This window comes from Microtus oregoni, unplaced genomic scaffold (genome assembly GCF_018167655.1).
Source record: "Microtus oregoni isolate MIOR12 unplaced genomic scaffold, Mior012 000042F_ref0000377, whole genome shotgun sequence".
Taxonomy (NCBI): domain Eukaryota; kingdom Metazoa; phylum Chordata; class Mammalia; order Rodentia; family Cricetidae; genus Microtus; species Microtus oregoni.
This window is the reverse complement of record NW_024543209.1, coordinates 22,263,331-22,290,190: the sequence shown is the minus strand read 5'-3', so window position 1 is coordinate 22,290,190 and position 26,860 is coordinate 22,263,331. Positions and strand designations below refer to the sequence as shown.

Genomic DNA, 26,860 nt, shown 5'->3' with positions numbered 1-26,860 from the left:
GGGGTCTCCATCTGCACCAGCAGTTTCCTCACTGTGGTCCAGGCCATCATCATCAGTCCCAAAGCATCTGGGTGGAGAAGGCTCAGACCACAGTCTGCATGGCACATCCTTCCATTCATTTCATTCTTTTGGATACTCAATGCTTTAATAGGTATGAACTTAATCCATTCCATCACAAGTACAAGTTTGAACATATCACAGTTTAAGAGTGAAGACGGCTACTGCTATTTTATGCAAGAAAGTCAGCAAACAAAATGGATTGTTCTCCCTCTCATGGTCCTGAGAGATGCTGTGTTTCAGGGAGCCATGGGAGGCGCCAGTGGCTACATGGTACTTCTTCTCCACAAGCACCACCAGCATGTCCTCTACCTTCAGAACTCTGAGCTTCTCTACAGAACTCCCCCTGAGCTGAGAGCTGCTCAGAGTGTCCTCCTTCTGATGCTCTGTTTTGTTTTCTTCTATTGGGCTGACTGTGCTTTTTCTTTAATTTTAAGTCTCTCTTTAGCAGAAAAATCCTTCATAGGAAGTATTCAAAAATTTCTGGCTCTTGGTTATGCAACTTTTAGCCCTGTTGTGTTGATTCACAGGGATGGACTCCTGCCTGAGTGTTGGCATGCTCAGTGAAAGAAATAAAGAAACTATCTCTAATTTTTCTGATCAATAAGTGTGAAAGAACTCTCAGTTCTGTAATGCTGTGGGTAACACAAAATCTCACCCTGCAGTTTAAGCATGTGTTTATTCTAAGACAATCTTCCTGGAGATCCAAGCCTAGAGTGGAGAGAGGAAGACCATAGCAAATTATAGTCATATAGAAACGTCATTCTGTTTATTTCCACACTTGGAAGGGACTTTATTCTTTAAACTTTTTCATGTTTATATTCATTCCTTGTGTATGAATAGTTTGCCTGAATTATGTCTGTATAGCTTGTGTGTGTCTGGTGCCTTTGGAAAGTGGAAGAGGCCATCAAGTGCCCTGTTACTGACTGGAGTAAGACGTATGGTTCTGAACCAAAATATGGTTATCAGGAATTGAACCAGGATCCTTAGCAAAACCAGCTAGTGCTCATAATTGAACCATCTCTCGGGCACTAAAAAAATGGCTTTAATTAGGATTCATAAAATTGGTTTACTTCTACCATGACTAGAAACATGAAGATGAATTTGGTAAATTTTATCATAATTCATATTAACTTAATCCTGTCGATCCAAGGAATTCCATATCTTGTTCCTGATGTTTTTGATTGCTTAATGTTAGTCCCACAAGTCTATTTTTGGATTATTCAAAGTGTCTGTAAGATTCCACCCACATAAAAGACTTTACAGAATTGTGAAAGGCTGACATGTGCTGTGCAGTCAGTCACTAGATGATCAATGCTCAGTCACTGCATTTAAATGCCCTGAAACTTCTCACTGGTCTTATATTTGTGAACATTCTCTGCAGGAATAAACATTGCATGTGTAATAAAAAATTTTATTACTCAACATAGAAACGTGGGATAATGTAGATCAAGGTAAAAAAGTGAGAACTCTTTTTAAAAGGGTTACAAACACACGAAAACAGAGCCGAGCATGGCTTCTTGGTAACCACCTTTTCTTTGGTAGGCTTATTGCTAGTGGCAATCAGAGGCACAGCCACTTTAAGTGGCCCTGCTACTGAGCACTTAAATGGGGTTTATGAGCTGTGTGCAGTGTGCTACTTGGTGGTAAAGCAGACCCAACAACTTTCCAGATCTGGAGCAGTGAAGGTGGCTCCTGCTGGTACCTTGGCCATGAAGCTAAACTGTCCGGGAGCCAAGAGGCAAGGAGCCAACCACATGTTCTATGCCAACACATGTGGTAAGCTGAGTAGTGCCAGTGACTACCATAGCAGTTTAAGATCATCTCAGGCAATGAAAGAACAATACAGATTCAGATGGAGAAATACGCTAAACAGGTTGCAAGGTGTTTAAAAATATACATAGGCCTGAGAGAGAGAAGAGAAAATGTATATGCAGCTATAAAATAAAAAAAAATAGTTTAAAGATGATAGTAAAGTCTTTAGACATTTTTAGTTTAAAACTTTTAAAGTTAAAAAATTAATAATAAGCCACATAAAGATGGGAAATACACAGAGAGTCTGAATCCTGCATGTTACTGTGCGAACTTTAGATACTTTGCTTTCTAATGAAGGAATGGCAGCTGCTAAAACACATTGGATTGTGAAAACTTCTGGATTAAACTAACCTATATATTTTAAAAATGTCGACTTCAAATTGGAATATGCTACTTTGAAGAAGAGAGATGGGTGGGCAGTGGCTACATGGTACTTTTTCTCCACAAGTACCACTGGCACATGCAGAACCCTACGTTTTCCAACCAAACCCCTCTGAGCTGAGAGTTGCACAGTGTCCTCCTCCTAATGCTGTGTGTTCTTTACTTTAGTGGACAGGATGTGGTTTCCTGCATTTTTAAGTTTCTCCTTAGACAACAATTCCTTGATAGTAAATAACAAAACTAAATCTCATCACAGTAGCTGAAGAAGATTTTTATTTAGAACAGAATTATGGTAAACTGAAGCTCTAAGCAGACCTAAAGTTCACAGTCAGAGTGAAAAAGACACCTCATTCTCCATTCTGCTGCTCGTGAAGTAATTTAACTGTAAATCTTCCAAGTCTCCAGACTGAGTTTTCACTAGTATTATAGACCAGGAATCATTTGCCAAATTTTTTATCAAGATTAGGATTTGTTGCTTCATTTTCCCTGGATCTCCTTTTCTAAAACCTGACCCTCCAAACATACTTGCTTTGAGAAACACAGCAGGAAATGCTGTAGATGGGGGTGCTCATTATTTCATAGAGATAAATGGCAACAGCAGGGAAGGCGTTTGGTTCATTTACAAGGTCTGGGTGGCCAAGTGTGGTGGCTTACACTCAGTGCAAGCATGTATGGTAGTGATCAGGACAATTGCCATGCATTTAAGGCCTACGTAGCATATATAGTGAATTCCAGGAAAGCCTGGGCTTCAAAATGAGACTCTGCTTTAAAATGGTGGAGGGGGCAGATGAAAGACACAGCTGTGGGTGAGAGGGTAAAAGAGACGGGGCACAGGAGGAGAGGACAAACTAAAAAAGAAATCTGTATGCATCTTGCCATAAAAATGGATTTTACATTACTTGTAAATTAATGATGAATATAAGTTTTATTATTTGTGGGTAAAGACATGCAGCTGTCTTATTATTTTTTCCTTAAAACAAATAAACATATAAAAAACACTAAGTCTCACTAGTAGAAACTGGCAGGTTTCAACATTGCAGTCATAATAACTCTGCCTCCCACGTGATGGAATACAGAGGTAGTCCATGTATTACACTCAGTCACAAAGCATAATTTCATTCAGTAGAACAGCATGGTAGAATAATGGGTTAAAACTGAAGTGAATCATTTCTATCATGTTAACTGCCCTCCCCAAACCTCTCCTCCTCAGTCAATGAAAAGTCCTCTTCAGCGCTACACTGGATCCACAGTGCTGGGCACTGCTCCTTTCACCCAGGCCAGGGAGGGAGAGGACACGTGACCACACATGACCTTTGGACCAGGGTGTGTAAATGCACTTATTCTTCACAATCTCCAATTTATGAACATCATCTCTGCATACCAGTGGGAATCTGCATCATTTATGGGACCTCTTAGCCTTTTAAACAGAAACACTCTTGCTTTCTTTGTTGCTTGCATCCTTCCTTCTTCATTCCTTTCTCCATCATTTCTCTCTCTCTCTCTCTCTCTCTCTCCCTTCTTTCCTCCCTCCCTCCCCTCTCTCTCTTTCTTTCTTTCTTTCATTTTTCTACTTCCAATCCATCCAGTCCAGGATCCAAAACACAACTATGTACATTATCACAGACAACTGAGTGAAAAATAGACAGAAGGCCACACAGTAATACCTTTAGAAAATGGTTCTTAAACACATGCTGCTAGTTTACATAAAGAGTTTGTACCCCAGATCATTGAATCTGCAATAGTTGCCAGTACATTATGTGACCTGGCTCCCCCAGGAACAATGTGCATAAGAGAAAAATGAGGAAGAAGAGTCAGGAGATGTCTCTTATCAGGGTCCAGTTTACAGGGCCCAGTGGAGGTGGCCAGAGAAAGTAGCAAACTCTCCAGAGTACAGTGGCCTCCTCTAGGCATTACTTGGTGCTCCTTCCAAAAGTGCTAAGGAAACTTGTAAGGATGAATGAATAAATAATAAAATTCATGCGCATTGAGCCATGAATGATGGTCACAAAATACACAGGAAAGTACAGGGAATAAATTCTTCTCCAAGGGTGCTATGTGGGTTTGATAGTCCAGGTGAGGCTCAAATTCAAAATCCAGCCATCACTCCTCATGTGGAAATATCCCACACCAACAGATTGCATCATGGGGGCATTGCTGCATAGCTATTTCCTTCAGATTGAATTATTTCCTCTGGATGTGGCAAGAGACACACAAGCCAGGGGAAGCTTACTAAACTTAGCACACTCACAAGGTCCTCTTCCCAGGGAGACATAGCAGGAAACACTTGCTGGGGGGAGTGAAACAGCTTTCTGCAAATCAGGCAGGAAATGCCTGTGTGATCTTTAGTTTCTTCACTACAGATGGGCACAATTAGAACAAGGGACTCTAAATTGTCCTGGTCCATGTTTGGAACTTTCTTATTAAGCAGAATCCCTAGAGCTGAGAATCATTTATTCTACTCCTGTCCAATGAGGGATTTGATAAAGAACAGCAAGAGACTTGTCCATGTGTCAGAAGCAGATTCTGCCCAGGTCACAGCTTGGCACTTTGTGAGGATGAAAAACAGTCAGGAACTACAGGGAGCTCCATACACAGAAACATAGTCAGTTGTTCATTTTCTCAACTCACATTCTTCCTCTCAAAATAATTAATCCCTAAGTAAGCTTAAAATAGGTTCTGAGCAAAACAGATGTAGTAATTGTGGAAAAAATTAGGGACCAGGGCTCTCAGCAGAGGCCTTCCTTCCCCCCGACACTGTGACAACATGAAACTTGCAGTCCGCAATACCTGGTGGAAGCCAAGAGCCCACAAATCCTGAAGTACAAATATGACCTGGAAAGTGTCACCTTCCCAGAGCTGCTCCAGATCCTGTCTGCACCACAGAGGTCCAGGTGAGTACATGGAGGTAAGAGCTTCGATCCCCTCTGCTGTGCCATGGAGAGTTTCATTAAAGCAGAGAAATCTCCCTGACTAATTCAGGGAGCAGTAGAGAGGCTCTGTAAATCTCAGGACCTCCACTTTCCTTCTGTCCCTGCCTCCAGAAAGATCAAAGGAAACACATTCCTCGAGATACTGAAATGGAACCGAAATGCTGAAGCATCAGTAGCCATTTGCAGGCTGGAGGATCATGATTGATCTCTGACTGGGTCTTTGACTAAGGCTACCTTTCTAAATGAATTAATAAGACAGATAAGATTTTCAGATGTCTCTCAAACCCTGGAGGCAATCATGATACATTACTGTAACATCAAGACTAGAAAGACTGGGGCAAGGGAATTGTCATTCAGGGCTAGTGTTGTTTACAGAGAAAGACTCTCTCTCTCTCTCTCTCTCTTTCTCTCTCTCTCTCTCTCTCTCTGTTTCTCTCTCAAAAATAACTAGATACATGAAAGAAAAAAGTTATTTATTTCTGTTGTCAGTTTGCCAGCACTGTGACTTCAACAGTGTGACTAGTATTAGTAACAGTTGTACTTTTCTCTTTTGATGCATTTTCATTTTTCTAATATGTGGCATAGTTTTTACAATAGTCTCCTAACTCTGTTTGATGGGTTTTCATTTGTATTTATCCTTAAAGGCTCTAGATTTTATCACATACTCTTATGTAACACTTGTCTTAAATTCAGTCATTATTTGCCTGAATTTATGAAGAATATAACACTCAGTGTACAGTTATTGTTACCATCTTGAGAACTGCACTATTTAGGATCCAGGCTGTGGAGGAGGACACCCTGAAACAGCTCATCTTAAGTTTATCCCATGCTATGCAGCAAAAAACAATAATCTTTTTAGTTTGGTCTGTTTGCCTGCTTGCTCACTTCTTTTAGAGAAAAACAGGATGAGTGGATGTAACTTACTTCATCAATTTAAGCATAAGTCCATTCCACCTTTTAAATTCATTTCCTTTAGCATTTCACAAATAATGTGGAAGATGAGACATCTCTTCCTCCACTTACAGTAATTTCAGTAGAAAAGAATCAATTATTAGAAGATCAGAGCCTGGTCTCAATTATGACTTAAAGCTTGGAAAAGGGAAGAGGGGACTGGAAAAAAATCCCTATGAAAACAAGGATTAAAGAAACAGGAAAATGTTAATATCTTCCATCAGTACTTGAGTGAACTGATATCAGGGATTTTGACAGATTCCAATCTCTGACAAAACACTTAATTTTTTATTCTTAATATGGCAGTGAATGCTGATGTGTCTTCTATTAATATCTGGAACACATTTCATTTGTACAGATATTTAGATGGTACTGTGCCTTCTAGGACTCAGTTACACAGGCAATAATTACCTCTTTGCTAAAGGAGCAGTTGAAAGCAATAACTGACATTTCTAGAGTCGTGAGGCCACCTATCACAAATCTCAGAACAAGGCTAGGTTGATGAAGGTCACCAGTAAGATCATCCGGACATAGACATGTAAAGTTATCCTGTCAGTTTAACAGGAAGGAGGGCAGGGAACAGAGACATTGCAAGTACTAAGAACTCTTAAACCCTTGCAGCCACTCTAATGTTCAGATTCCTCTTATCCTAGAACAGAGCCCAAAGCTTACCACAAATCCCTGAAAAATGAGAATGGAGCTCCAGAAGTTGAAGAATAGCATCCTACCCAGAACCAAATTCTGGAATCACCTGGGACTGGTAAATAAAAAGCAGCCTGCCTGACAAACAGGTTGGAGGAAAATCAGGCTGCAAAACAATCTGACATAATTGCTGTTCAAAAGGCCCCACAGAAGCAAATGCTAACACGAACTCTTACATAGTGGAACACCTGCTCACACCGTTGCCCCTACTTACTGTGCTACATGCAGTTGACATTGAGGACTCATGACTCAAAATGCACTCATCTCATGGCAGTATATAACCCCTCATTAATCCAGTTCTTAGGTTTACCTCATCAGCATCCCCTGGTCCAGAGCTGTTCCCTGTTCCCTTATGTGTCCTGAGGTAACTGAGTGGGCTACAGATGCCCTGAAGTCATCCGCTAGGATCACAGCTCTCTGCTAGCCCTCTTCTAGGAAGCAACACAAGGTTCTGCTAGACACCATCCCTAACTGCAGCCTGGTAGTTCTATGAAATTTTTCACATTCTATTTTGATGATTCAGCTTTAACTGAAGGCCTCTATCTGGACAGGTTGTGCAATTGGACTTGACATTTAGAACTATTTATTAAAAATAACTAGAAAACATTTATATTGAATGAAATCATAGAAGAGTCAACATAAAAACTTTAAAAATATTAATATGTAGAAATTGAAGTTACAAAGCTTTGAAGCCAAATGCATAACTAGAAACTGTTACACTAAGATAAAAATAAGAAAGGAGCCTTTGTCTTTGAACCTGGGGGGGGTATGATGAAATAGAGAAAAAAGGAAGAAATTTGGTTGCAGAAAAATGAAGTTCAATTCAGGTATGCTGAGAGGTAGTTAGCATAATCCATGCACACAGATAAACAGGGACACACACACAGACACATTCACAGAAGTCAATTTTGCTAGTAGAGAGTTCAAACACATCTCCTTTAAAACCTTAGAGTCTTATTCCAGTTTCCAAACTCACCTGTCAGAGCACACACATAACTCAGAATCTACAGGGAAGAGGAGGAGTTCGGGGACCCAGTCTACAGCAGCACATGTGTCCATCACTGACTCTCGTATATCAGAAAATGCTATTATGTGAATTGTTTTTCACATAAATGTCTAGAACTACTGATGCTTTCTTGAAAACTCTTTGTATCCTGAATACAAGGTTTTCTACCCAGAAATGAAAAAATGTTTTTGAAATTTATTAAGCACATAGTTTTCCTCTTCATGACTGTGTTTGGCATGCTGGGGAACATTTCTGTTTCTGTGAATTATATGATCAGATGCTGTGGGAGTCCTGAGAAGAAAATCATACAGCTTATTCTCATCCACTTGGCTTTTACAAACATCATAATGCTTCTTGCAAACGGGTTGCCAAAGACTATGGCAGCTTTTGGTTTGAGAAACTTCCTAGATGACATAGGATGCAAGATCACCATTTACCTGCAGAGGGTGGCTCGTGGGGTCTCCATCTGCACCAGCAGTCTCCTCACTGTGGTCCAGGCCATCATCATCAGTCCCAGAGCATCTGGGTGGAGAAGGCTCAGACCACAGTCTGCATGGCACATCCTTCCATTCTTTTCATTCTTTTGGGTACTCAACGCTTTAATAGCTATGAACCTAATCCATTCCATCACAAGTACAAGTTTGAACATATCACAGTTTAAGAGTGAAGACGGCTACTGCTATTTTATGTTAGAAAGTCAGCAAACAAAATGGATTGTTCTCCCTCTCATGGTCCTGAGAGATGCTGTGTTTCAGGGAGCCATGGGAGGAGCCAGTGGCTACCTCATATTTCTTCTCCACAAGCACCACCAGCATGTCCTCTACCTTCAGAACTCCAAGCTTCTCTACAAAACTCCCCCTGAGCTGAGAGCTGCTCAGAGTGTCCTCCTTCTGATGCTCTGTTTTGTTTTATTCTATTGGGCTAACTGTGCTTTTTCTCTATTTTTAAGTCTCTCTTTAGCAGAAAAATCCTTGATGCTAAATGTTCAAAAGTTTCTGGGTCTTGGTTATGCAACTTTTAGCCCACTTGTGGTGATTCACAGGGATGGACTTCTGCCAGAGTGTTGTGAGAAATTGAGAAACTATCTCTTTCATGTTTCTGTTCAGTGACTGTCGAAGAACTCTCACTTCTGCAATATTGTAGGTAAGACAAAATTTTCATAAAGTAGATTAAGCATGTATTTATTCTCACTTATTCTTCCTGGTGACTCACAACCTTGTCCTGAGAGAGAAATCTTAGAAAATTATAGTGATAAAAGAAACCTTATTCTCCAATTTTCTTCTCCTTTGAAGGGATTTGCTAAATTCCTATATTAGTATTGTGTATGGATAATTTACCTGCATTATGTCCATGTAGCACAGACAAACCTCTTTCCCATAAAGGGTAGAATTGGTCATCAAATGCCCTGTGACTGACTGGAATTAGAGAGGTTGCTCTCAACCAAAGTGTGGTTGCTAGGACTTAAACCTGACCTCTTGAAGACTAGCTAGTGCTCTCAACTAAGGAGTCATGTCTCCATCACAGGGAAAATGGTCTTAATTATATTTAGTAAAACTGTCACCATGACTGGAAGCGCACAGATGAATTTGGTCAATTTTATTAACTTCATAGTGATTTAGTCATGTTATCCAAAGAAATTCATATCTTGTACCAGATGTTGTACTTGCTAAATGTTAGTTTAGTTATGATGCTATTTAATGTGTCTGTATTTTTCCATTTGTAGATAATATTATACAGAATTTTGAAAAATGATATAAACTACCTCCACTTCCTGGACTCCCAGTGCACCAGTCACAGAACTTAAATGCACTGAAATGTTTCTATGGTTTTATATTCATGGAGGTTTGCTACAGGAATTAACATTGTCCATATGGGATAAATTAGATAAGAAATACACAATAAAGTTTTATTTTATATCCATCTATAGTTTCTATGTTGATAAAAAACTTGGATTTGCCAATTTGCAAGATTAATGTGTAATGTGACTGAAGCAGACTGAGGCTTGTTAGCAGCTGCCCTTTGTTAATGCTTGGTTGCGCTCCACAACACTATCCAGCTGTTTGTCATCAAAGAGCTGCAAAAGGATCTGATTCTACATCCATTTAATTGAAGGATTCGCTGCTTGATTTCTTAAATTGGATCCACACAATGAGATACTGACATGGTTCTAAAAACATAATAGACCTATTCTGAAAAATACTTATTAATATAATTATTGATCATGAAAGTATGGAATTCCTAGAGGTGGATTTATGCCTTTTTTTAAAAAAAAGAAACTGTTCTGTCATATTTGACCCTTGAAACATTTTCGCTTCCTTATGGTTCTACTTTACAATGATGCATAAGTATTTATATTTTCCTTGGTTGCATTGTATAAATATGCAAAATATTTAAGTACGTGATGTGTATTGTGCTATAGATTATTAAATAGCTAGATTTCTAATATAAAGATTTATTTTACCTATGTTTCTCTGTGAGTGTGTGTCACATTTGTAGAGTTCCCCACACAGACCAGAAGTGGACACTGACCACAGGGAGCTAGAGCTACAGGCAGTCATGAGTCCTAGATGCGAGTGCTGGGTAAGGAACCAGGGTCCTCTGCAAGAGGAACATGTCTCCTAACCATCCCTGCAGCTCCTTCTCCTATTTCTCATGTAATGTGACTTGTTTGTAGGGAACATCTACTACTTCTCTGAGTCACACCCTCTTCAGTTACATAGAGAACCAGACTAAAGAACACTTTCTCAGTCAGACTGTGTAATTTGACTCAAAGGGAAGCTATATATGAACATGGAGAAGGAGTGAAGAAAGATGTGTTTAATCTGAAATTGGCAATGAGATTGTTCAGTTTTAAGAATAGAGAGAGGTGGCAGGGTGGTGGTGGTTCATGCCTTTAATCCCAGCACTCAGGAGTCAGAGGCAGGTGGATGTTTGTGAATTTGAGGCCAGCCTTGCCTATAAGAGTTAGTTCCAGGACAGGCTCCAAAGCAACAGAGAAATTCTTCCTTGAAAAACAAAACAACAACAACAAAACCAACAACAACAAAATAGATGCCTTGGTGGGGAAAAGCACCTGCTGACTGGTCAGAAAAGCTGATCTACCTCTGACAAAGAAAACTGACTCCCATGCCTTGCCCTCTGACCTCCATATTCATGTTGAGACATGCACACATGAATAAACACACAAAATCTTTAATTTGAAATTAAAAAATAAACAGACAGGAGATACATAACAGTTGACACAGCATGAACTAGGATGGTCTGGACTCTGAGTGGCATATAGAGTTGGTATTGTGCATTTTTCTCTAAACAAAACAGTAGATTGGAAAATATAAAATAAAAGCTTGATCAGAACATAAATTAAAATTTTAACATATGATGAAAATTGCAAATAAGTAGTAGATAGTAAAGGCAACCAGGAAATCGGATTCAGTTATGCCCTTCAAGTAAAGCACATAATATTAGACAGATGGGTTAGATAATAACTTCATCATTTCCTTATTCTGGACACATTGTAACTAGCGTGGACCTGTGGGTATTATGCTAAGTGACATCGGTCATCTGCATACAGACAAACACCACGTGATTTTACTACTAATTGGAACCTTATAGAAGAGAGAATAGAGCCTTCAGAGTGTGGTGTGCAGCCTACAGCCCTCAGAAAATACCTCATATTTGTGAGGTGTTTGTGCTGGTGCCTGGTTTCTCCATATAACCGAAAATATGAAGGGGTGGCTACTCAGAGCTTACCAGTCTTCACCTTCAAATTCTCCCTGTCATGTGACTTCCTAGGAAGACATTTAAAAAAATCATTGACCCTAGATCAGGGTAAAAACTGTGCAAGGAATTGGTTCATCTAAGCTGAGTTGAGTGGACCAGTTTACTTGGATATCCAGATTACATTGTAATATATAGGTCATGGGAGGCTAAAACGCACCTGCATGACCAGAAATTCTGGCTCCAACATAGGCGACAACCTACAAAAAAATCTGTATGAGAAAAGATCCAAAGCCTTGATAATGATTCTACCTCCTATGTACTCCCCCTAGTCAATAAGCAGCTATGGCAGGAAGAAGTGGAGACTGGTGTCTTAAGTGAAGCTGTGAAAACAGGCTCCAGCTCTCCAAAAGATTCTAACCGTCTCATTACCACTCTATTGTGCCAAAGGTATATACTGTAGGACTTACAGTCACTATTTCATGGTGGCCAATGATTCTGTCAACTTGACACAAGCTAGAATTGCCTGAAAGGAGGAAACCTCCATTGGGAAAATGCCATAATCATATCTAAATGTAGGGTATTTTCTTAATCACTGATTGAATGAGGAGTTCCCAGACTTTGTGGATAGTGCCATCTTTGACAAATGGTCCTGGGCTCTATACAAAAGTAGACTGAGCAACCATGGTGAACAAGCCAGTAAGTAGCACTCCTCCATAAGTAACTTCTGTCTCAGCTTGTGCCTCCAGGTTCCTGCACTAGGTGAGTTCCGGTCCTGATTCCTTGATGATCAACAGTGATGTGGAAGCATAAGCCAAAACCTTCCCTCCATTTAAGAACAAACTACTCCATTTAAGAACATTTATGAAAATGGAAAAGTTTGAGAATTCTGAGTGCTTGAAAAAACACTCCAAGAAAACAGGACAAAAATCTTCTCTCTTCGTTTCTCCAAATCACAGAACTTTTCGTGGAATGTGTTTCCACGCTCTGTCCAGGCATAGCAGAAAGGTGTGGGTTTATTTCTGATTGCCGCTTATTGCTTGTTATCGATAATCATTTAAATGTTTAAAAAGTCCTTTCTGTGATTCTGTGATTCTGTGAAGAACACGATTTTGCCATGCTCAGCTTGTCCTTGACAATGTACACAGCATGACCTCATGTGAACTTTCTTACCCTCAGAGTATAACTTGTCTGCAGCTCTGAATAAAGTTGGCTGTTGCATGAGACTCCAGTCCACCTCCTTCTCCCAGGTCCCACTACCTCTGGAGGGTGACAAGTGGTGCCTGAAAAGGGACCTGAAATTGGCTTTGGAATCAGAGAGTGGGGACCCTCATGGAAGGAGATGAGTGAGAATAATGGGGCAGACACCAGGGAAGGCTTTGTCTTACACTGAGTTTCTGCTTCATTTTTTAAAGAAAAAAGGAACACCACTATCAAAATCACAGCTATTAAGTTGTTTGTGAGTACAAACCCTGGCTTTCGGAAGAAGGAACTTTACATGAGGAAGTATGGGACAGAGTCCCAAAAACACGTTGAAAAGACCTATAAACAAGATGAAAAGATCCCAGATCAATTCTGGGTCACTTGGGCATTAATCTGGACAGTCGTAAAAATACTTAGGGAAAATGAGGATGTTATTAATCATGAGAAACAGATAGCTAATTCCTTTCATGACTATAAGCTGGATAATGAAACCTTAAAATTGATTTTCAAAAAACAAGACAAAAGATTTTCCCATTCAGGAAAAATGGAAAGTGAAAATGCCCCACTGACAAATCTGGGGTGATTGCTCCCCAGCTCCCTTACTGGAGCCTCTTTCAGATATGTGCCTTCCCTTTTCTGAAGATTTCCCTAAAGCATGGATGAGGAATTTGATGACCAATCTAATCTTGAAATCTTGACATTTCTTAATGAGGACTTAGGAGAGCCTGTGGAAATCTAAGTTTAGAACTCAGGAAAGCTAGGAGACCCAGGTAAAAGAAATTCATTTACCAATTCCTCTCCAGCCTCATGAGCTGAGCTTGGTAATCCCAGTTCAATTTCAACAAAGTCAAAATGTATGTCAGTGATTGAACTTGGACATAAGGAAAGATTTTTGTAAAGGCCTATGCTCCCTATGGGACTATTCCATACTGTTATGAATATCTTACTGGTTACAATAGCACTACATAATGATGGCCATGAGTTTTTGTTTATTTCTATATTTTATTTTTTGGGTTGTTTTTTATTTTTTTATTAAAAATTTCCACCTCCTCCCATTTCCCTCCCACTCCCCCTACTCGTCCTCCCCCTCCCTTTCCAGTTCTAAGAGCAGTCAGGGTTCTCTGCCCTGTGGGAAGTCCAAGTCCTCCCCCACTCCATCCAGGTCTAGGAAGGTGAGCATCCAAACAGACTAGGCTCCCGCAAAGCCAGTACATGCAAAAGAATCAAAACCCAGTGTCATTGTTCTTGGCTTCTCAATCAGCCCTCATTGTCAGCCACATTCAGAGAATCCGGTTTGATCACAAGGTCCAGCTGGCCTTGGTGAACTCCCATTAGATCAGTCCCACTGTCTCAGTGGGTGGATGCATCCCTCGCGGTCCTGATTTCCTTGCTCATGTTCTCCCTCCTTCTGCTCTTCATTTGGACCTTGGGAGCTTAGTCCAGTGCCCCAATGTGGGTCTCTGTCTCTATCTCCATCCATCGCCAGATGAAGGTTCTATGGTGATATGCAAAATATTCATCAGTGTGGCTATAAGATTAGGTCGGTTCAGGCACCCTCTTCTCTGCTGCCCAAGGAACAAGCTGGGGACATCTGCTTGGACAGCTGGAACCCCTCTAGAGTCAAGTCTCTTGCCAACCCCAAAATGGCTCCCTTGATTAAGATATCTACTTCCCTGCTCCCATATCCACCCTTCCTCCATCTCAACCATACCATTCCTCCAAGCTCTCCCCAATCCTTCCCTTCTCCCTTCTCCTTCCCCATCTCACCTTACCCCCACCGCACCCCTATGCTCCCAACTTTTGCCAGGCAATCTTGTCTACTTCCAGGAGGATGAATATATGTTTTTCTTTGGGTTCACCTTCTTATTTAGATTCTCTAGGATCACGAATTATGGGCTCAATGTCCATTTTTATGGCTAGAATCCACTTATGAGTGAGTACATACCATATTCATCTTTTTGGGTCTGGGTTATCTCACTCAGTAAAGTGTTTTCTACTTCCATCCTTTTGCATTCAAATTTCAAGATGTCATTGTTTTTTACTGCTGAGTAAAACTCTAAAGTGTATACCTTCTTTATCCATTCTTCTATTGAGTGGCACCTAGGTTGTTTCCAGGTTCTGGCTATTACAAATAATGCTGCTAGGGGGCTGAAGAGATGGCTCAGAGGTTAATAGCACTGACTGTTGTTGTAATAGGAGCGGTGGGGCTGTGTCCCTAGCACCGCGGCCGCCTGGATAGCTTATACCCAGAAATAATTACATGGACACTGTATTCTTTTAAACACTGCTTGGCCCATTATATTTAGCCTCTTCTCGGCTAACTCTCACACCTGGACTAGCCCATTTCCAATCAGGTGTGTAGCACCCCAAGGTGCGCTTACCGGGAAGATTCTAGCCTACATCCATCCTGGGTAGGAGCTGAATCACGTCTGCCTCGGAGAGAGGAGCATGGTATCTCTGTCTGAGGTGTCTTACCTCACTTCCTTTTCCTCCCAGCATTCTGTTCTGTTTACTCCACCCACCTATGTTCTAAGCTATGAGCCCAAGCAGTTTGTTTATTACTTAACCAATGAAATCAACAGATTGATATATGACACTCCCACATCAGACTGTTCTTCCAGAGGTCCTGAGTTCAATTCCCAGCAACCACATGGTGGCTCACAACCATCTGTACTGAGATCTGGCGCCCTCCTCTGGCATGTGGACAGAATGTTGTATACATAATAAATAAATCTTAAAAAAAAATAGTGCTACTATGGACACAGTTGAACAAATGCTTTTGTAGTATGATTGAACATCTCTTGGGTATTTTCCCAAGAGGGGAATTGCTAGGTCTTGAGGTAGGTTGACTCCCAGTTTCCTGAGAAACTGCCACACTGATTTCCAAAGTGGTTGCACAAGTTTGCATTCCCACCAGCAATGGATGAGTGTTCCCCTAACTCCACATCCTCTCCAGCATAGGCTAGCATTGGTGTTTTTGATTTTAGCCATTCTGACAGGTGTAAGATGGTATCTCAAAGTTGTTTTGATTTGCATTTCCCTGATAGCTAAGGAGGTTGAGCATGACCTTTAGTGTCTTTTGGCCATTTGAACTTCTTCTGTGGAGAATTCTCTGTTCAGTTCAGTACCCCATTTTTTTAATTGGGTTAATTAGAGTTTTAATGTCTAGTTTCTTGAGTTCTTTATATATTTTGGAGATCAGATCTTTGTCTGATGCGGGGTTGGTGAAGATCTTCCATTCAGTAAGTTGCTTTTTGTCTTAATTACAGTGTCCTTTGCATTACAGAAGCTTCTCAGCTTCAGAAAGTCCCATTTATTCATTGTTGCTCTTATTGTCTGTGCTACTGGGGTTCTGTGTATGAAGTGGTCTCCTGTGCCCATGTATTGCAGACTACTTTCCACTTTCTCTTTTATCAAGTTCAGTGTGGTCAAATTAATATTGAGGTCTTTAATCCATTTGGACTTGAGTTTCGTGCATGGTGATAGGTATGGATCTATTTTTCTTCTTCTACAGGTTGACATCCAGTTATGCCAGCACCATTTGTTAAAGATGCTTTCTTTCTTCCATTGTATACTTTTAGCTCCTTTGTCGAAAATCATGTGTTCATAGGTTTGTGGATTAATATCCGGGTCTTCAATTCGGTTCCATTGGTCAACATCTCTGTTTTTGTACCAGTACCAAGCTGTTTTCATTACTGTGGCTCTGTAATAGAGTATAAAGTCAGGGATGGTAATGCCTCCGGAAGTACTTTTATTGTATAGGAATGTTTTGGCTATCTTGGGTTTTCTGTTTTTCCATATAAAGTTTTATTGTTCTCTCAAGGTCTGTGAAGAATTTTGTTGGGATTTTGATGGGGATTGCATTGAATCTATAGATTGCTTTTGGTAGGATTGCCATTTTTACTATGTTGATTCTCCCAATGCATGAGCATGGGAGATCCTTCCATTTTCTGGTATCCTCTTCAATTTCTTTCTTCAATGCCTTAAAGTTCTTGTCAAATAGATCTTTCACTTCCTTGGTTAGAGTTACCCCCAAGATATTTTATGATATTTGTGACTATCATAAAAGGTGATGTTTCTCTGATTTCCCTCTCTGCTTCTTTGTTCTTTGTGTATAAGAGGGCGACTGATTTTTTGGAGTTGATCTTGTATCCTGCCACATTAATAAAGGTGTTTATTAGCTGTAGGAGGTCTTTGGTGGAGTTTTTGGGGTCACTTATGTACACTATCATATCATCTGCAAATAACAAAAGTTTGACTTCTTCCTTTCCAATTCAAATCCACTTGATCTCCTTATGCTCTCTTATTGCTATTGCTAGAACTTCAAGCACTATATTGAAGAGGTATGGCGAGAGTGGACAGCCTTGTCGTGTTCCTGAGTTTAGTGGGATGGCTTTGAGTTTCTCTCCATTTAATTTAATGTTAGCTGTCAGCATGTTGTATATTGTTTTTATTATATTTAGGAATGAACTTTGTTTGAACTCTCCAAGACTTTTATCATAAAGGGGTGTTGAATTTTGTCAAATGCTTTTCAGCATCTAATGAAATGATCATATGTTTTTTTTCCTTCAGTTTATTTATGTGATGGATTACATTGATAGATTTTCATATGTTGAACCTGTCCTGCCTCTCTGGGATAAAGCCTACTTGATCATAATGTATAATTTTTGGATATGTTCTTGGATTCGGTTTGCCAGTATTTTATTGAGAATTTTTGCATCGATGTTCATGAGTGAGATTGGTCTGTAATTCTCTTTCTTGGTTAAGTCTTTGTGTGGTTTTGGTATCAGGGTAACTGTATATTCATAAAAGGAGTTTGGCAATGACCCTCTGTTTCTATTTTGTGAAACACATTAAGGAGTATAGGTATTAGCTCTTCTTGGAAATTCTGGTAGAATTCTGCATTGAAACTATCTAGTCCAGGGCTTTTTTTTTTGGTAGGGGGGTTTCTGATGACAGCTTCTAATTCCTCACAACTTATAGGTCTATTTAAATTGTTCACCTGGTCGTGATTTAATTTTAGTATATGGTACTTATCTAAAAAAAAAGTCCATTTCTTTCACATTTTCCAATTTTGTGGCATACAGGCTTTTGTAGTAAGATCTTATGATTCTCTGAATTTCCTCTGTGTCTGTGGTTATGTCCCCCTTTTCATTTCTGATCTTGTTAATTTGCATGTTCTCTCTGCCGTTTGATTAGTTTGAATAAGGGTTTGTCAATCTGTTGATTTTCTCCAAGAACCAGCATTTTGTTTCATTAATTCTTTGGATTGTTTTCTGTGTTTCTATTTTGTTGATTTCAGCCCTCAGTTTGATTATTTCCACTCCTCCTGAGTGAGTCTGCTTCTTTTTTTTTTTTCTAGAGCTTTCAGGTGTGCTGTTAAGTCTCTAATGTGAGCTTTCTCTGTTTTCTTTATGTGGGCACTTAGTGCTATGAACTTTTTTCTTAGCACTGCTTTCATTGTGTCCCATATGTTTGGGTATGATGTGTCTTTATCTTCGCTAAAATCACTCTTAGCCCTTCCAAAATTCTCCAATTGTAAATGTATCTTACTTTCATGAAAAGTTTCGATAACTAAGACTAAGGGATTATTCTGGAAATGCAACATATGAAATGCTGACAGGAGTTGGAAGATGTGTTGCCAGAAATTATCAGTTGCACAATATACCTCCCACAGCCTGTCCACTTGTCAGGGATGTAGCTATAGCTACCTGGATGAAAACTGATATAGGATCTGGCTTTGGGTCTAGTTATATAAAAAACTATACTTGACCTTCTCTGAGCCTCTGCTGATTGCATAGGGAGACTCAAAGATGCTTTTGAAAACCAAGTAAAGGGAATCAAATTCAAAAGCTTGCCAAGGATTAATCAGGGCTTAGGGGGAAGGAGAGAGAGAGAGAGAGAGAGAGAGAGAGAGAGAGAGAGAGAGAAGAAATGTAGTTATATAAAATGTGGGAACCTACAAACATTAGAGCATAATTAACTGCTTTAGAAACATATACTGTTCAAGAACAAATGTCAGCAAAATGTTTCAATTATGGCTGACCTGGCCACTTCAAGAAACAATGTAAATTGCCTTTGTAACAAATTTATGCCCTAATTGCAAAGGAGGAAAGCACTGGTCTATGGAATGCCAAACTAAATTTGATAAAGACTTCAGTTCATTACCCAGCAACATTAGCAATATCAACAAATAACTGGGGATCCCGGAGACTTCAGGGGCTTCCACATTACCCATCATATGATAAGGAAGGAGCAGGTGGATATGGAAACTTAGCTTATCCGTGAGATTTCAAATTTGTATTAAAAGTATGTTTATTGACGGTTAATTATAAATCAGTTTTATTTTTAATAATGTAAGGGAAAATATAGAAAATGAATAGGCTTTGGATAGAAATGTCAGGTGGAGCTCTGGCCTGTTATTCTCACCATATTGCCCACTGTATAAGAAAGATGGACGATACACCCAGAAAACACTCACAAGGTTTTTGGAGAGGCAGCCCTTCAGAGCACTGGAAAAAGGTGGATGTTTAGAGTTAGGGTTCCACAGAAGAACAGAACCAAGAAAATGAAAAAAATTGTTACACACAAACATATAGTTCTCAGCTCAAACGTTGTGTCTGTGCAATATCGGGAAGACGGTGTCTCAGATTCACGGACCAAGAAGACCTAGCAAACACTAGGATGGTGTAGGCCATAGTGAGAGTCAGAGGTGTAAACTCCAATGTTAACAACTTTTCTTGGAGGTTTTAACACAACAATATTCCCCTGAAGCCCTGGTCTGGAGCGAGGCGTCATTTGAGAGAGCCCATTTACCAGAGCTTCTTGCAGTGGTACACTAAGTTTTAACCCAGCTATAATTATCCAGCAATGTTGACACTGTAGTGGGAGGCATTTTGGAACCTAGCCGTGTCAAACAAATGGAAAGCAAATCTGCTGTGCAGCTGTAACCTTGCTTGTCACACTATGGTCTTCACTCTGCAGGATGAGCTCACCTCAGATAAGGGCTTCTCCTCACCTCCACTTAACCTATTTTGTTTTCCTTCTCTGGTTTGGACAAAAGTGAGATACTAATTTCTGGCATCAGCCTTACCTCCAGCATTTCCCCCAGGGCTAATGAGAAGCAACCCATCATATGACAGGGATGGAGGAATAGGGAGATGGTAAGAATCTGTTTTCTACTTGTCTAGAAACCCTGAACTAGTCTTAAGATTGTGCAATTTTAGACTTTTTAAGGAAAGAAAATACATTATTTTGAAATTTAATTTAATGTGATATGTTAGAACACTTAGGCAAATGACAGTTTGGTGGCAACTGCCTGTAATACAAGCTTTTGGGGTTCTGAGGCATCTCAAGGTAAGCCTGTGCCATATACTGACTGCCAGGTCAGCCTATGCTATAGAGCAAACATTGTATCTGCACTTCTAAACTTCATCATGGCAAAGCAGCTTACAATGTACATACCTTTAGCTCATATGAGTATGTGTAGAATGTAATTTCTACACTTCTCAGTGAGCATGTAAGACATTAGGAACATGGATGTATCTGCTAATCAGAACATAGGGACTAAAACCAGCATAACCAAGTTCTAAAAATGTCTTAATATTTAGTAAAATAGAATCGTGTGTTACTATAAAACCAGTGTAGAAGGAGAGAATGAAATCTGCCCAGTAGAAGAAAAGGAAGCAGGTCATTAGAATGAGAACGCTCCAGGTAGCTCTGATTTCTGGAGGGGAATTGTGCACACACCTGGAGCTGTGAAGGTAGAGGACGCGCTTGTGATGCTCATACAGACGGAGAGCCATGGACCCGCTGCTCCAGCCCATCAGACTCTGAAAGATGACATCACGAAGAATCATGAGGGAGAGGAAAAGCCACTTAACTGTATGTCTTGATGGCATCATATAGCAATGGCCAATGTATGCTCCAGGTACAGAACTGTTCAAGCCATTCCCTGATTTGACATAGCAGAGTAAGTTGGAGCTTATGAGAACATTAACATTCCAGAAGAAGAGGAGAAATTGAAGAACTTGCCATGAGGTCCGTGGTTTTAGCTTTGTCCAAAGGGTGGTCCTGGAACTGATGGTGACAGCCTGGACCACAGTGAGGAGACAGGTGGTACAGATGGATAAGCCCCATGCCATCCTTGCCAGAAAAACCACAACTTTACAGCCAATATCTCCGAGGAAGTTTCTGAAATAAAACACCGTGGCTATATCTCTGATCCCTGTAGTACAAATAATGATGATATTAGAAAATGCCAAGTGGATGAGAATAATGCCTACAGGCTTTTTCTCAGTCCCCAAGGTTAAAGTGTGCACAAGTCTCACAAGCATTAGGATATTCCCCACAATTTCAGGTCCAGCAAGAGAAAGGAAGATTATTGTGTGGATAATGTTATTCCACTTCATCCTCTGACTTCATGTACAGCACTAAGGAAAATCATTTGAGAAATATGTGTAAGATTTTCTCTGTTTATTCTGATGAAAAGAATAGTATCAATTATGTGAGACAATATGGTTCTGTCCTTGATGATGCCTGATCACATTCCTTATTTTCCTCCTTTGTCTAATTACCATTCCCACAGAAGTGGTGCTAGTTGCAATCTGGGCATAAACATTGCTATTCCTGCCTTTCACAAAGACCTTTCTTTGTCTCCATCCTTCATCCATGGCCATATGACTATGTTCTTCCTAGAGAAAGGTAAACACATGTCATCACTCTGTCGGTTTTTCTAAGCAACACAGTCCTTAGTATTAGCCTGACAGCCTCCTTCCTTCTCCCTCATCACACCCAGTGGGACCTCAGGCTCCTGGACTGTGTTGATGCCTCATCCTGATCCTCTTCACTGCCTCAAATGCAACTGTCACTCAAAAGGCTGTGGAACTAATAAATCCGTGCTGTTTCTCAGAAAACTGTTGTTGGTCAATGGTTCAGATTCTCAGGGGAGATGGTACAGTATTCGCCTCTTCCCAAGCTCTCTGATCATAAATCATGCAGAGGTTAGTGACGTAGTGGGGACATGGACGTCTAGATCACTGTCCTCAATGTGGACTATATGTGATCAAAGATTGTGTCCTCAACATCCATGCGTAGACTCATCCTGAAGTTTATTTCCTGTTTACTCCACTTTATCCTGTTGTTACTCTTTCTCCTAGGATCTCTTCCCCAGTATAACACCAGGAAAACTGTTCCTGTAGAGTCTTAACTAGGCAGTTTGAATGCTCACCTTACGAGACCTGGATAGAGGTGGGCAGTCCTTGGGCTTCCCACAGGTCAGGGAACCCTGATTGCTCTTCGAGCAGATGAGGGGGGGGGACTTGATCGGGGGGAGGGGGTGGGAAATGGGAAGCGGTTGTGGGGACGAGGCAGAAATCCTTAATAAATAAATAAATTTAAAAAAAAATAAAAAAAAAAAAAAACAAAGGCCTGGCTTGCTGATTGTTTTAAAGTTGGTTCTGTCTAGTGATGTTCTCAATCAGAAATCCCCCAGCCTGTGAGTCCTCCCTGCTATCTCACACTGTGATTGCCATCTTTTTATGTATGGTATCTGTTTTCCCCTGTTCTTTAGTTTCTACATTGAACACAAAATAAGTCTTTAAAGAAGGAACTTACTCCATTTGTTTCACGCTTCACAGAACACAGAGAGCTTCACACAACAACCTTAATTTCTATCTGTGTCTACAATTTGACATCGGGTCCACATCAAAGTCAGTTCTGAATTCCTTTGACCCCTCCCAAGCAAATGTTAGCATTGGCACTTACTTACCTTTCCACAGGTACATGGGCTGTACCCACAGCTGAGCTTCCCCAGCTCCCATGCCTCATGGCTCCTGCTTAGCGTCTCATGTCTTATGCTTTCCCTGACCTCAGAAGGCTGTGCAGCCTGTGTATGTGCTCGCTTCCTACACTGGGCACTGAGCAGCCTCAGAGACACTGGTTCTGTGTGTAGTCTGTAAGTGTTCTCATAATGCCGGCTGGAAAGTCTATAGGTTTCTCAAGGCAACTGTTGGTTTAAAACTGCTCTTTAATCATGGAGACGAACTTAGAGCAATTTAGAGAAGCATTTGAGTTGGGCTTTTCATAACAATTGATGAATCTGAGTATCTTTGAGAAGTCAGTTCAGTTTGGGTTATACATTTGATAAGTGTCTAACACTTTCTCACTTGTGCAATGATGTGAGCTTTCAGGCTTCAAACAATTTAGTGATGGACATTGTTTATCCTTTAAGAACTTACCAACAGAGCTTTATTTTCTCTCAAAATCCCACTGTACTGAAATGCTTATAATTTGATAGCATTTCAAATGTTTTTATGTGATCTCTGAGATGCCAATAGCAAAATTTACAAGCACGAAATTGTCCTTGATTTCCAAACAGTAAGAACTTAGTTGTAAAAGCTACACACACACACACACACACACACACACACACATACACACACACTCACCTATGTCTATTTGTCTATTTCAGGGTGACTGAGTATATATATATATATATATATATATATCTTCATATACATATTTAATATACTTCCTCAACCATCATGCCTCCAATATGTAAGAAATAAAAAAGAGCAACCTGTGTGAAACTAATCAATTCAGAGTTTTCTTTTAGGAATGAGTCATGGACTCTAGGGGCCAATGCTAGGTCTAGATGCATGAGAGAAAAATCCATAAACTAGAGAAGGATAAATTGTCAAGTTGAAAAGCTATTCCCTCTGTCAAACCCCACCTTTCCTAACCGCTCTGTGACTGCCATGGAACATTTTCTTGGTCCCTTCAATAATCCCTAATGTAGGGATGGTGTTTGGTAACATCCATGTGTTTTGTGAGGATTCGATGGAGCAGAGGCGCACAGTGCTTAGGACAGTGCCTGCCCAGTGTTAACCACACTCTAATGCATTATTCTGTGATTTGTGTCATGTCAGATCCCCCACGATTCTTTGCACTGTCACACTGTGTTATGTTTTGAGTCTGGACAGGAAAGCTCCAGGAACAATAAAATAAGAACAAAGGAGGGCAAAGCCCCCTACCACCTTCTGAGAGGTGGGAGGGCACCAGACCCAAGATACCTTTGCTCCTGTGAGGACAACACAGAGACTGGAGAAACTGCGGAGAGGAAAAGCTTCCTCACACTCAAGCTGAAATCTCAGCCCATGTCTGCTCTACCTGCCTGGGCTTTCATGAGCATCTCTGGCCCAGTGCCCCCCATGCAGCTGCACAAGGCTCCCTCATGGACATAGAAACAATTCTGCACTGCAGGTGGCAATGAGAGCCTGCTTTTTCCCTGGATCCTGTCACCTTTCTTTCTCACAGTGACAGAGGAGCCCAGACTCTTCTCTTCAACCAACTTCCCTTCCCATTCCTACCTCACAGCCCTCTGTCAAGGTGAAAGGCAGCTTCAGTCCACTGTGGCTTGATGGAACATTTACCTGTGGAGTTTGTGCAGGGCTCAGGGTGGGTGTTCTCACACCACAGTCAGGCTCAGTTTATCATCCTTAAGCCCTGTGTTCCCAGCAACTGTCACTGCTGTTAGGATGTCACCATCAGGAGTTTGTGCTTCTTATGCACATGTCCTTCCTGGTTGCCAGCTCTGCACACTCCCTGGTGGTCTGCCATTTGCTGAGGATGAAACATTCTGTTCCTAATTACAGTCCCTGTGTGATGACAAGGAGGGCTGTGAGGATGAACAGCACCCTGGGTTCCTGGCTCCTGGGAAATTGAACTCCACTTACCCCAAGTCAGTTAGTGAATTGGGAGAAACTTCTGAGAGGCTGAACACCAAGACTGGAGAGATTACTCAATCACGACTCAAAAAAGCAACTTTTTCTCTTTCAAAAGATCCAGTCAATCCCCAGCACCTTGTAACACATAACCCCGATTCCATAGGATCCAATACTTTTTTCTCACCTCCATGTGTATCTCAAAAACATGGTACACTTACATATATGCAGGCAAAACATACGGATAAAATGATTAATAAAAAATAAATAAGATAAAATAAATCAATCTAATAAAAAAATTTTAAAGAAAACTAAAAAGAATCTCAGTATACCAAGAACAAAGATGTTCAAGGTCGAGGGCCATTGGCTGGTCTTCAGGTGTGGTGTTCATGGTAGAGCCACGAGGGACAGTTCCAAGTCTGTCTCTTTCTGCTCTGAGTGCTGACTCTGTGCATAGCAGTCATCTCCCTTCCATCCCAAGTTCTCCCTTTCTCTTCTCCTCTGGATGCAAATCTCTTTAGGCTGATGTTCACTGTGTAAAAATAATGGGCTTCTGTCTCTTGAAGATGAGATTGTTTAGCTATTGCTCAGATTACACGGAGAAGGGTTATGTATATTTAACTCTAAGGTCCACATATCAGTCTGGGTCTCTAACAGCAAGCAGCCTGAGATATGAAGTCTTTAGTTCTCATTTTCCCTTAGACAGCAGAGGAGATCCAAGGAGAGAGCCTCCGACACACCTACCGTGCGCACAGTCAGTCATGAAGAGCACTTAGTTCACACTTCTCGACCTCCATGGCTCCTTTCCCTTCCCAGGGTCTATTCACTTCCTGGTGTGAAGGAATGCACTGGAGTGGTCATATCCAGGGACTAATATTCAGGAGACTGTTTTTCCCAACCATGGGAGCATCTGTGCTTGCATTAGATGAGGTGGATAAGTGAGACTGGGAGAGGAGGGATAGGAGAGATGAAGGCTTCTAATCTTGCTCAGAGACACCCTGTGGTGTCTAAGTACTGTCCTGAAATGGAGGCTCTGGCCTTTCTGCTGCATCAGACTGTCTCTTACTGAGACTTAGTGTCAGCCCTGGACTGCTGGGGGCTGCTGTACAGACACATTCTCTCATTTTATTCTTCTCCAATCTTAGACATACCTAACTGTGACTTAGGGGTTCTCTCTAAAGTTAGGTGTGTGTGTGTGTGTGTGTGTGTGTGTGTGTGTGTGTGTGTGTACGTGTGTGTACGTGTCTTATGTAACACAAAATCACTTCATATAGTGTGTGCAGAGCACATGTGTAGCTTCCTCCTGTAGTGTGTAGGATATAATCTCTCCTAGACTGTGGCTTCCAAGGTCTTCCCTCTTGATGATACAGAGTCTTTAAAGTCATGGTCATGCCCATTTCTGTACTGCTGCCTCTGTTGAGTTATTTCCTTAAACTTTTATTCAACCCCTCAGGTTTTTCTTCTTAAGCCATCTTTTTTGAATAGTATTTCTTACTGTTTTTTAAATTTGGTTTATTGAGTTTTCCATTTAATATTTGTTTTTTTTTTTCAAAATTTCGTATTTCTTGGTGAATGTCTAGTCTGTACTGTTGACTTTCTGGTCTACATCCTGAATTTACTGTGTGTTCTTTCCTGCTGCTTTTCTGAATCCTCTTGAAGGTCACTAATGATTAGAAAAACACCATTTTTGTTGTTTAGTATACCAAAAATTTCTTTATTTTCATGTATAGTATGTTATGTGTGAAGAAGGAGACTCCAAAGTAGATTTACAAAATTCTGTCTTTTTAAGCCAGTCCATATGGGACCAAGCAAAACAGTAATAAATAAATAAATAAATAAATAAATAAATAAATAAATAAAGCAGAGAAGGTGACCCACTGAAACCTAGAAACTCACCAAATTCAGATAAATAAATTTTCTAAACTACAATGATGCAGCCAGCAGTACAAAGCAGGACATAGCGGCAGATGAAGAACAGTGAGGGTAAGGACCTTGGATAAAGTTTCTGAATGAAGCGCTGAGATGGCCTCGCGCACAGGTCACCCTGGAGCTCTGTGATGAGAGCAGATCCTGAACACAAGAACAGAGACGCTCAAGACTGCTGGGGGACATCTGTCAGTGGAACTTCCAGCATTCTGGCCCCAGACATACACCTTTCTGTCTCAGGTAGAGAGGAAAGGTCCTCAGGTTCACCCTTCCGAGTTCCCTGATCATCCAAAGAGTGAGCAGCATGTGTGCTTCTGAGGGAAACTGACACATGCAAGTGAACCAAAGAACTGTCAGGTCTGCTCCCCACGATGGCTGTGGAGCAGACAAGCTGTGGCTAGTTCTACTAGCAGGTGATGTTTGTTTGGCAGTATGTGTATCTCCAGGGT

The 26,860-nt window shown here is 40.7% G+C and overlaps 2 protein-coding genes across 2 annotated transcripts; one reads left to right on the top strand and one right to left on the bottom strand.

Annotated features, from left to right (window-relative positions):
* Positions 1–8,024: 8,024 nt before the first annotated feature.
* On the top strand, positions 8,025–12,316 carry LOC121434080 (vomeronasal type-1 receptor 4-like). The gene is made up of 2 exons (XM_041632886.1): positions 8,025–8,985; positions 12,296–12,316. The coding sequence occupies exon 1, from the start codon at positions 8,025–8,027 to the stop codon at positions 8,949–8,951; it is 927 nt and encodes a 308-aa protein (XP_041488820.1). The 3' UTR covers positions 8,952–8,985; positions 12,296–12,316.
* A 7,954-nt stretch (positions 12,317–20,270) lies between these two features.
* LOC121434169 (putative vomeronasal receptor-like protein 4) lies at positions 20,271–21,173 on the bottom strand. The gene has a single exon (XM_041633019.1). The coding sequence runs from the start codon at positions 21,171–21,173 to the stop codon at positions 20,271–20,273; it is 903 nt and encodes a 300-aa protein (XP_041488953.1).
* Between the last annotated feature and the right edge of the window lie 5,687 nt (positions 21,174–26,860).